Source organism: Erigeron canadensis, chromosome 1, assembly GCF_010389155.1.
Source record: "Erigeron canadensis isolate Cc75 chromosome 1, C_canadensis_v1, whole genome shotgun sequence".
Lineage (NCBI taxonomy): Eukaryota > Viridiplantae > Streptophyta > Magnoliopsida > Asterales > Asteraceae > Erigeron > Erigeron canadensis.
The window spans coordinates 5,891,451-5,903,959 of record NC_057761.1 but is presented as its reverse complement, the minus strand read 5'-3'; the positions used below and the strand labels follow the sequence as shown (position 1 = coordinate 5,903,959).

General features: G+C 35.8%; 1 protein-coding gene and 1 long non-coding RNA gene across 2 annotated transcripts; both read right to left on the bottom strand.

Annotated features, from left to right (window-relative positions):
• Positions 1 to 3,442: 3,442 nt before the first annotated feature.
• On the bottom strand, positions 3,443 to 5,149 carry LOC122585636. The gene is made up of 2 exons (XR_006321745.1): positions 4,414 to 5,149; positions 3,443 to 4,013 (listed from the first exon to the last, which is right to left on the bottom strand). It is a non-coding gene; the product is annotated as an uncharacterized LOC122585636 (long non-coding RNA).
• A 953-nt stretch (positions 5,150 to 6,102) lies between these two features.
• On the bottom strand, positions 6,103 to 10,336 carry LOC122610146 (FRIGIDA-like protein 4a). Its single transcript, XM_043783143.1, has 3 exons — positions 9,313 to 10,336; positions 7,269 to 7,423; positions 6,103 to 6,710 (listed from the first exon to the last, which is right to left on the bottom strand). Exons 1-3 carry the CDS (start codon positions 10,184 to 10,186, stop codon positions 6,276 to 6,278), a joined length of 1,464 nt encoding a protein of 487 aa, XP_043639078.1. The 5' UTR covers positions 10,187 to 10,336; the 3' UTR covers positions 6,103 to 6,275.
• Between the last annotated feature and the right edge of the window lie 2,173 nt (positions 10,337 to 12,509).

Below are 12,509 nucleotides of genomic sequence, written 5' to 3'. Positions count from 1 at the left end.
TGTAAAGAGAAAAAAAAATGAGAGAGGGTTGAAAAGTGTAATAGTAGCGAAAAGTAAATTGCCAATATCGGTTTTAAAGAATATTATTAAGGAGGAAAGAGTGATAATGTGTTTTTTGCATCAAGAAAATTAAAATATGAGTAAATGATCGATGCCATATTACTCTCTCACATGTCCTTTCTATTTTTTTTCATTTGATCAATTAGACAAAAACCCCCATGAATGTAAGAGAAGCAATATATATTTGATCAAGATCATCTAAAGTTGAAAGAAACTTTATAGGTGAAGTTGATGATCTTGACCTTTGAATTTAAATTAAGGGTTAAGATTTAAATATTACTTTTAAATCTTGACCCTTGAATTTAATATAAAGGTCAACAATCCCTCAACTTTACCTATAAAGTTACTTTCAAGGATCTAAATAATATATTAAGATAAAGTAATATGTAAGGAAACCTATACATATTGCAAAGTTCCTTACAGAAAACATAAATGTTACTTGTTTTAGCCTCAAGTGACATGTTCTAATGATCAAACATTGGGTCTATAGGTATGTCTTTTAACCATGATGGATCAACAGATAGTAAAGACAGTTATCAAGATTAATATACATATATAGGATATATCGGATGTAAAGAAACAAAGTCTAAAAGGGGCCATGGCCCGTCCCATTCTCAAGGTGGCTTTTGTATATCATGGTCAAATTCAGGATTCTTCAATAAGGAATGTGATTCATCATGGAGTTAACTATTCCATTCCATAAATTAATAACAAACGAACAATTTTTTCATGCCATAGGAATTATTATTCCATACCGTCTTTTTTTTTTTTCTAACCTACAAAACATGATCGACCTAATTATTTTGAGAAGAGAAGAAAGAAAAGAAACCTAGTCGACGGGCATGGTTGTATGGCCTTTGGGCATATGCCACTATCATGGTTTCGTAAGACAAGCTAACCACAATGAAAATAAACGAAGACAAAGCAAGCACCATCCTTGTTAAGTTTAAGGCCATTATTTTCTAATGTAGTTAATAGAATTATGGAAATAACTAATGATCGTATGATGGATCTGTTCATTGCAGTTTCTAATTATAGTCAGTTTGTGGTTCAAATATACACCAGACAATGGTAATAAGACTTAACCGAAGAAAAAGAAGGAAACTATAAAGCATATATGGGAGTGCCAAAAATATAACAAAAACGGTCATTGATAAAAACAAATTTGGTACTTGGGGTATTTGGGTGTTTGAGTGATTTTAGACACAGGTTGTTAGGAAAGATACAAAACATCAAAAATGATGCGAAATAGTCCAAAACTACAAGAGAAGAGATGAAATGGATGAAGCGGAGATAGTAATTCTGGAGTAAATGAAGAACTGAAAGCTTTGGAAGCGGCCAATTAGTTCTTTAATGCGGCGCGCTAGATGTCAACATACTCAAGGCGACACACCAGAGTATCAATGTCGCACATTCATATATTTATAAGGAATTACGTGCATTGAAGTATGGAAGTACATAGATGAGCAATGCGGCGCATTGAGAGGATTTGGGGAACTAATGATGCGCATTCAACAACAAAGTCCAATTAAACAAGTAGATAACAAATTTACACCAATGCGTTTAAATATGTTCAATGAATATACAAAGTCAAAAACATATAATTGGCCAAACATATAGGTTTAAATATACAATGCGTTTAAATAGTAGCGTTGGTTTGTCTAATGGGTGTGTTTTTTGCATTTTACAATGAATCATATTAATTTTGTATAACGCTCAAACATATACAATAACTTACTATAAAAATACTTTTTAATAATCCAAAACACCCCCCCTTTAATTAGAAATTTATTCTTTTAAACAAGTAATAATTGTATTGTGCATGGACATTTGAAATGAAAGCAAATCATACGTAGAAAAACATAAGTGTGTCTCCGGGGATAGATAGTGGTAGAGTTTTGGCAAAGATGGCGAGTGAAGGTGGCAAAACCAACAACGTTAACGACCCAACCGCTAGACGTCGCAGAATCGCTGAGAGAGGATCCGACCGTTTGGCTCTCATCACCAGCGGCCGTCCCATGAACCAACCTTCTTCTTCTTCATCGTCGTCTGCAGCTCAATCTCATCATTCTTATAATGCATCTTGCCCTCCATCTGTTACTAGCTTCGCAGGTCAGTCCCTCGATGTCATTCATATTCTTATAATTTTATCATTATTAAATATATATAGACATTGATATGTGTTTGTATGTTTATTGATCTAGGTTTTTCCTTTGTTATCTCAAAATAGAGAACTATAATTGTACATATTTTTATTGTTTATCAAATCTTTATAGCAATCGTAGTCTAGAATTGGTAAGAAATTGAAAGAAAAAAAGTCATAACTGTGATGAACCGTAAAAAATATCAATTAACAGTATACACTAACACGATCTCACATCAGGGTCCATCTTTCATATCGCAAGGCTAAATGTGACAATTTTGTTCGACTTTTTGTTAGGATATCTATTTAAATCGACTTATGAATTAATTATAATTGCCATTTCATTATATACTACAAGTGTAAGAAAATCGCTATTTTTAAGTCTTTAAAGTTCTTGTAACTCCGTATGCATACACATTATGGAAAGGAATTTGATTGCAGAATAGTAGTCACAAAGTAGATAGTTAAGGTGCTGAAATTACGATATTGTTTTCTGTAGAAGTGGCAAAATGGGTGGGTAGGGCGGGTTGGGTAAATGATGTAAACAGGTATGGGTCAGAACTAGTAACTTTGATTATGGGCTAAAACAAGTTGGGCCAGGGTTGATATGCAAACTATTTTCTCTGTTTTTCTTGATTCTTTTAAAAAGTTAAAGTAACACCCAATGCCGTCTTCCACGGGTTTTAAGTGTCAATACCTCGACGGACGGTGTATGAGGGAGTTTGAGATGTAGACAGTCTTACCCTACCTAAGGTAAAGAGGCTGCTTTCAGGTTATATCTAACATAAAAACGGACATTCGGCCTTGCAAGGCATGGGATAGAACCCTGACTCTGTCTACAAAGGAAAGGGTGCTAATCACTAATCCAACCTTCTTGGTTTACTCGTCCAAACCAGTTGACCCCATCCATGTTTAATCAAGTTGGAATTACCTACTTGATCCGTTAGAGGTGAAATAGAACCCGAATCATGTAATGTCTTGACAAACTGGTCGAAACTGCCACCTATAATTTACCCAAACTACTGCATTGAGGTTATTGGCTTTGATTTTTTTATTTAGATGCTAGTATTTATAAACCTTTATTCAGAAATAAATTCATACTGATCTATGCTAAACATACTTTCATATATATATATATATATATTCAGATGAAAACCAGGATGAACAGGTTCAACCTGTTATGCGCAAATCTGAGTCGGCTAAAGATTCTGCCTCTGAACCATATGAAAGACAATCATCTCCCAACAAATCAAATCATCAAACTACTTCCCAAAAGGTTCCAAAATCAGATATGCAAATCTATCTATACAAAACATTGAGCCCTGGACAGTTGCGTCCAGCCATTTTAGCTACCCAAGATAAACGCCGCAAGTGTGCGTTTTTTGTTGGAATTGTAGCTCTACTGTCACATGTAGGATTCCCTATCCTAGGAAACTACATTATAAGAAGCATCATACTATCCAGGCCACTTATTCTACTTTTGCTAATTAATATCACAATCACTGTTGGACCTCTGCTTTTGGATGCTATGATAATGATCCAGCAGGATACAAAAACCGGTTCTTCGCCAATTGAGATTGATTTTCTGGATAATCTAGGTACGCCTTTTGAGTGGGGCATGTTGTTCAAAACCGCAGCAAGTGCGTTATTCATGGATTCATGCATCTATTCGGTAGTCATCATTTGTGGCATGTCCATCTTGCAGAAAATTGGGTTATAGAAACCATTTAGATGCCAATCAGCACCTGCTTTCCTTCTCTATTCTCAAGAATTGGTTCCTACTTTTGTTTAGTTTTCGTGTATTCATTTCCTGCAGAAAAAACATAGAGTTTTGTCAATTCTTCATTAGTGAGTTTTGTTAATGTCAAGAATGTGACTGCATGCAATTCTATAAATTCGGCTTTTATTTCTGCCTAGATTTCTTGCTATGCATGACGAGTTCATGTGTGTGAAGCTTTATGTTCTGCATAGTCACTTTGACCTATGAGCTTTTCTGTACCAACAGTATCTATTACACAATCACTACATATTCTATTAAAAGAAGTGAAGCTCTTTAGTTATCCGCCAAATTGACGTTATCATCCAAAGCTTTCTTATCAAGTGAATTTAATTGTAGTATCAATTAAAATAAGAAAAACCTTATACCAAACTCCAGGACCAGTTCCAGCCCGGGCAAGACCTGACCACGATGATGCATGCTAATTTAGTACCTATGTGATGATGGGTATCTGGTGGCTGTGAGTAGTGAAGCTTCATTTCTCAAACGGAAGGCTGTAAAAGAATTTGAGACTGTGCTGATTTCAAGTGACCTGCAGGTGGCTGCATCAGACCTCCTTGGGTTTGACTGCTTCAGGCTTGATTTTGGAAGTAGCACTAGTCTTCTTCTTATCTGATGTCATCTTTTCCATCTTCATGCTCAGTTGAAATTCAAGTCTACGGTCTGCAACGCATTTTACAGTTGCTCTACCGGTGCTCTGATTTCAAGCAGCCGGCAGGTGGCTGCATCAGACTTCCGTGGGTGGAACCTGCTTGTTAGAAGCAAGCTTGCTTTTTGGAGTAGCATTAGTCTTCTACTCATCTGATTTCACCTTCTACAACTTGGTAATCCGCTTCTTCATGCTCAGTTGAAATTCACGTTTATGGCCTTCAATGCACTTTACAATTGATCTACTGGTGCTCAACTCATTGTTGACATCTCCTGCAAGGCATAACAAGGTATTGAGCACAAAACAAACATGTTTGACAAATGTTTGAATGTGTATAAGCTATTATTTTATTATTGCTTCGCAATAATTCTTGCCATTATCTGTTCAAAACAGATTACCTGAAAGAGAAAGGAACAGGACTGCACAGGCCAAATGGGTTGAGAGTCAACCATTTACTTTTGATGCATACAACCTCCTAAATCCTTTTCATTCAAAGTTTCTATCGTTTTTGTGATTATGATTACCGAATCAGATACTTTGCAAAACAAGAATTGAAAAAAATTAAATACAAAGTGGTTGCAGGTCAACCCATACAAGCACGACTTCATTTGAGCCATTACCCAACAAGTCGCCCCGCAAATTACCCCCACTAATATATATGATCACTTATGCTTATAACTAATTAATATAATGTGAGTTCAAAGAGGGCAATTATCAGATTGGGTCGATGGTACTACAGATCCATTGTGCACAAGTTTATAGCAAAAACCGAACATGTAAGAGACTCTGATCCTCATTAGAGATGGTTTTCGGTGCAGAACCGAAACCGACAACCACCAAAACTTGCAACCTCGTAGGTTATGCGGCATAACCCAAGAGGTTACAAGAATTGACCCCCTTCCAATCTGGAGAAACAATTTTAGCTCATCATTATTTGAATGTAGGTGCTAACTAATCAATTTCGGTGGAAGATGTGGGATTAGTGAAAATATGGGATTACTGAGTGTGAGGTGAGCCATGTCTGAACCACCCTCATTGAGTAGCTAGGTGCAGGCCAGCTGAACACAACCACAATCCACAATGTCGAAAATATCAATGAAGGTCATTCTCACCACGGCCACCCCCACGGCCCCATCCTAGAGGGTTTATATGTAGAGTCGGGTTTTTTTGCTCGGCAACAACCCCCAGGGAGCGTGTTTTGTTCAGTCACCTTGTATCATACTTAACCATTATCAATAATAAATAAAATAGATTATTAAATTTCATTCTCACTATAATATAGCATATGTACAAAGATAACTGGGTTGTTTATATGTATTCCACTCCATTTTGGCATTAGTGATCATTTTCGTCCAAAGCAACATGTGTTTGGATATCCATTTGTTCACTTAGTTGTACAAAGAAAGGACACTATCTTTTTATCAGCAAAATTCATCAAAAATAAACAAAGTAACTTAATTTTAACAACCATAATGAAGCCAAAACCATACTTTTAAATAGCTTACTTATACAAAGTAGTAAATAGCTATTGTTATTGAGATAGGCAAAATATAGAAAGGGCAGCCTTTGATCGATTTAAAAAGATGCTAGAAATCAAGACTACAATAAACAGAAAGTTCAACAATCTTTTCTGCTCTAGTTGCATACTAGTGTTGATATGTAGACGCCAACGATGTTGGCACTTGAGAAAGGTAGGAGTGCTGAAGCCCGTATCGGCCAGGACTCTGACCACCATACGAGGGAGCAACAGGATTGCTCTCATAGGGGTTTGCATAGTTATATGGTGCAGAATATCGAGTGGTAGAGGGCGGCACCTGGAGTTTTTTTTGCTGGGCAGCAAGTGCTAACCTTATAGCTTTGGGTGGCCGAGAACTACGACCACCCCATTCGCTGCGGGACCGCTTGCCCAAGCGATCACCACTTGTGGAAGCTGAAAAATTCGTCTTCTTTTTTTGTTTGACCCTATCCAACTCAGCTAGACGTTTCTCTAAGTTGTCAATGGTAAAGTGGGATTCAAGCTTGTGGTCTTCGATGCACTTTAAGACTGTTTTAATGACATTCACTTCGGTTAAGGCATCCTCCTGAAAGCAAGCAATAGGAAGTCGGGTTAAGATTATGATTCTAATGTCAACTATTAATCCCAAAAAAATATGAACAGGTTTATTTTTAAGACTCGTTTTTCAGCATTTTTGAGATAAATAATGAGTGAAAACCGGTTACAAGTCCAATGCCATTCATTATACTTAAAAAATAGCTACATTTTTGAAGTTAAGGATTTGAAAGTTAACGCGAATTGCAATACGTAGAAATGAACTCTTTCTTGATTTATAATAACCTTATAAACCATCCAACTTTCAAAAACCACTATATATAGACATTAAAATGACATTAAAATGACTACTAAGACCATCCAACTTCCAGTAAACTTTATAGAACCAATCAACAAGGTTCCTAACACTCAATAAATCCAATCAAGTTCGTCAACCATGTAACATTGATCAGTTTTTTAAGACCAGTCACCATTAAGATTGTATGTTTTCTATTTCAAATTCCTATAGAACTTTCTTTAATTTTTTTTTACTATTTTAGTCAAAAAAAAAAAAAAAGAAGCAAAATGTACTGTTAAAGTGTTCCCATACCAATGTTGATGAAAGCTTAGCAGTCTTTTCCCGATGTTTCCTAAGAGTGGATTTGAGTAGTGGAACTGGAGGAAACTGCTCTGTCAACCCAGCCTCGCAAGCAAAATAGGCTGCCTCGATTCCCTTGCCCGTCTTTACCAACTCTTCAACTATTTCTACCATAACATCAAAAAAACAAAACATGTAAAGCATAAACTTATCCCGTTGACTACTAGTTAACGCTAGTTAACGCTCAACAACAATAACAACAACAATAATACCCAATCCCAGTGGTATGTTACCCTTACCAATACATAAATGCATGTATCAGCTATTCACAGTCAGAATGACATTAAACAAGGAGGTAAAATGCTAGAGATACAATTTCAAAATGCTTCAAACCACTACAAACCTATAAACCATTTTTCCGATCACACAAGTACATCAATGCCTCAACTAGCAATACTAACCAAGACTTTTTTGTAAAAAAAGCAAATTATCAACGCAAAACTAATTAAGAGGTAATTATGAATGTCATAAAGTATAATCTAAGCAATGGATTTTATCTAAAAGAATAATTTTGGGAAGAACAGAAAGAAGTTGTTTACGGAATACATTTTAGCAGGGAGCTTTACATACTTAATGCATGATAGACCATTAAAATTTATAATAATAAAATAAAAGTATTAGTTATTCTTACGATTTCTATTTTAGAAGAAATCATAAACAATGTAATAGGTTATGATCCCCTGTTTGTAAACCCTTTATTACAGACACATGACACCCATCCATTAATAGTAGACACAAGTTAAATGTCTGGTAAGTTGGATTCCACAACTAGAAGAGAATAAAAGTCCTAGATAAATTGTCGAGGTGATACCTACAGAATTTCATACAGAGATACATGGTTTGACTAAAGTGATAGATTCCATATTAGTCATCTTCCTGCTTTGCTAGAGACTAATATGAAAAACAAGTTGGCTTAGTGCCAACTAGATCTGCAGCATAATACCAAAATTCACATTTGACAATTCACGAAAAATGAAGGAACATTAGAGGAATACACATACAGTCGATGACATCTCCCTCTATACCTATTGAGGCAATTTACAGTTTTGAATCTAGTTGAAAAATCAACATTTTAACATCCACAATTTGAATAAATGTTGTAAAATGTTAAAAATGAAAGTATGGACTTTACAAGATTAGCAAAATGGAAGAATGGACTCAAACAGTAAACCAAGAACAACACTTAACACCTTCACCATATCAACTTCCGAATTGACCGACGGTACTAAACTATATTTAGTCATTCAGGAAATTTTAGCCAAAGGCATCACATATATAGAGTTCAAAATTATAGCAAACTTCAAAAATCACATTCGTATGTAAATTAATAAACCTAGGCGTAGAACCTAAAACACTAATATATATAAATCCACAAACCCCATTTTCCATTTTTCTATCTTAAGGTTATGCATGGAAAATGGAAATCTCGAAGTTAATAACGATTGGGCAAGTCCCATGTTTTATCTTACCTCCCGATCATGCTATTTGACATTAGGCTAGAAAAAATATGAACTTTTTACTTCAGACATGTTTGGCTTGTAACTATTAACTCAATATCGTAATGATCTAAAGAGAAACCTACTGGTTAGTGATATTCAAAGGACAACTTTATATAAGTCATTCATTCTAAAAGCAATAACTAGCATGTTACAAACAAAACAAATCAATTAACTAACATTAAATATGTATCTTCATGGGGTAATATGGATATTGAGGCACTTAACTCCTTTCAGTTTATACAATTATATGGTTATAGAAAGTTAGAAACCATACAAAAATTTACATACAGATACAGATATAATACAATTTGAACCTACAACAATAGTATCACACTATCAATCTATTTCATTAGCTTCGTGTCCTTGAATCAGTATATTCATTTTTTAAAAAGATTCTAATATTAAATGATCATATTGAATTAGCAATTCTACATTACACTAACAAGTCAAAAATATCACAAACTCAAATTCAAGCGGGTTTCTGTAGAAACACTAACCATTCATTTTGTCTTGAAATCCTAAAGCGACCGCAAGCTTTGGCATCTCCCTCCTACTCGCAAACTCCAAAACCAATCCCTTCAAAAACCCTTCATCGAATTTCTCTTTCAATCCAAACCCAACCACCATTTGCAAAAACATTGCTCCCTCAACCGAACCGACCGCACCACCACCACCATCGCCACTACCCAAAACCCCTTTCCATATCTCCAAAACCGCCATTGCCCGGTCCTTCAAACTCCTCCCAACCCCACCACCACCACCAACACTACTAATCTCATCCGGCAACGGCAATGCAGCTTGTACTAATACCCCATACACCCACCGCCTATCCGCCATCCCAGTAACCTTTCTCCCACTCACTTTCAACTCAACAAACTCCTCGACCGCCTCCAAAACCAACGCAAACAAATCAACAGCCTCCCCCATCGCCGCAACCAATTCGTCCCTAAACGCGCCTTCTTTCCTCTTTTCCAACAAAAACTTAACCAAATTCTTGGCATCCATCCTCCTAAACAACATTTTCAACACCCCCAACGTTGTCCTATCCTTCGTATCATCGTCGTCATCGGCTGATACAATATCCCTCATTGCAGAATCTTTCAAGTGCCGTACATTGTAAACCATGTTAGATTCTCTATCACTGAGGCTATTTTCACGGGATTTTATTGAATCTATGGTTTTTTGAGTGGTTTTCTTGAAAATATCCATCTGGGTATCTAAAATTTGTGATCTTTTTGTTAGGGTTTCATCTAAAGATATGAAATTGTTGATTAATTTGTTGTGGGTTTCGGTGATAATGGTGATTAGGGTTCTTTTTGTTTCTAATTCGTTGAAGAAATTCTTGAGTTTATCTGGGTATTCTATTGTCATTTTTTCTATCTTGGAATTTGATCAGAGAAAAACCCAAAAACAAAACTATTTGGTTGCAGAGATTGATGGGTATTCAATAGTTCACAAATCACAAGGGGTTATTGTTTGGGTTGGTTTTTACAATATCATTTTACTTGCGTAAACAATAAACTACAAATTTGGTCCACGTGGTTGGTTTGTTTTTTCACAAAGCATTAGACTGTGTGGACCTTAAAAGAAACTTTTTGGTCAGGAACGCCCTGTAAACGCCGTGAACATCGCTCTAGGCGGCGTTCTCGAGGGGAAAGTGGGTGAGATCGGTAGGAAAGGGACGGGAGGAAAAGTGAGAGTCTCAAGAAATTGTAAACGTTGGTAACGATCCAATTAACCAAAATTTAAACCAAATTTTTCTTTTTCATTTTAATCTCCTCTTTTTTTCTTTTACTTCATCCTTTCTTCTTTCTCTCTATCAAATTTCTCTATTCTTTCTCTCTAAATCGTTATAAAGTTATCACAACCTTTATAAAAAAAAAATGTGTTCATACTACAAGAACCCCAATTTTCGTCCACCACCTTCGACAAATACGACACCGCCACCCGACATGAACGACTTGAATCTTTATAATAATCCCGATTTTATTCAATATGGTGGCGAACTTGAATATGGGTGCTCCTATGGGTTTTCAAAGAGTGGCGTCGACTCCACCGGAAATTCCTCTTTCGACCCAACCTCCACCGGATTTTGAAACGATTCAAGAAACCCAACCTCTTAACCCGGACCCTACTTCAACAAGAAAGAAACGATCTCACGCAAGGAAGAATCCCGAAGAGCCACGAGAAAAGCTGAATCAACTAAATTGGTCAAGGGAGGAAGAAATTGCGTTAGCGATAGCGTGGCTAGAGGTGACCAAGGATCCCGCCGTTGGTAAATTCAATTTGGCCCTTTTTTTTTTTAAATACCTGTTGTTCGTTTTTTTTTTTTTAAATTTGTTTTTCTGTTTTTTTTTTTTTTTAAAATACTCCTGTTTTCGGTTTTTTTTTAAACCATTCTGTTTTTTTTTTTTTAAAATTTGTTTTCCTTTTTTTTTTTATCGTTTACTAAACTAAACTCGTTTATTTGTTTTGCAGCTAATTATCAATGGGAGAAGAAGTATTGGTCGCGGATTAGAGACACTTTCCATCAATTCCAAGTTTAGGAATATGCGTTCCCAAATTTCCAAGTTTCATGCAATTTACACTCATGGGATTAATCGGCATGTTAGTGGAATGACCGAAGCCGACATCCGATCGAATGCCTAGGCCCAATACAAAGCGGATATGGGTGGGGGGAGTTTCAATTACTTGGAAGAATGGGTCTATGATGTGTAAAATCTAGTCTTAAATTTATAATCAAGAAATACCCTAGAACAGACTACTACACACTCTCGGGCAGTGAACCCGTTCGTATGCAATATAGTTTAAAAGTAAGTCTAGGATCGAACACAGGGACTGATTAAGAGTAAGCGAGTTTTAAGTAGCTAAAAAGAGTTTGGTTTTTAAAGACACCACGTCATCTTGATTTTTGTGTTGAAAAGTTAGTTGATTGAAAGAGTTAGAAATTCCGAAGAATTTATCGAAAAGAGAATTGTCGTATATCAAATAAAATTAAAAGATCATCCGCTTCGACTCCATGACACACATTATTTAGGTTGCATCTATGTTGAAACCAATTCAACTTGTTGATTTTATAACGAGGTTGAACAAAGAACTCACTAGTATCGCTCCTAGCTTATTACCCTATCTGACCCATTAACCAATCTTTCGACCCCTAAGTTCCGGTGACCACCTTCCCTATAAAGACCTACTAAATTGACGAATTTGTATCGTTATTGTAAACAATCTTTTCTATTGATTTTACCAAACCATTAACACTTCGAATTCTATTATCTATTGTTGTTTATTGTCTTGTTACCACAAGTCAACACCTATTAATTGTACCCAATTAAGTAGAAGAATGTACTCCTAAACTTAGATACCTCTAAATCATTCAGATATTATCAACAAAACAGTAGATAAGAGCACAAGAACTCAAAACATTAAGATTACGACAAAACGTTTAACAATCAACTTGAATTCAAAAGATTATGCAACCGTTATTCAATGTGTCACTTCATCTCAATGGATGATGAAGTTATTTAGCTAGACATAATCATAAATAAGTCACAAATAGTAAAAGAAAGAGTAAACATCTTGTACCAAAGTGCGAAAGAGAATGAAAAGCTAAGAAAATCGATGTTTGAATGCCTTGAATCCCTCGAGCAACCCTTAGAACTTGGAGAACGTAAAAGCTGCTAAAAAGTGCCTC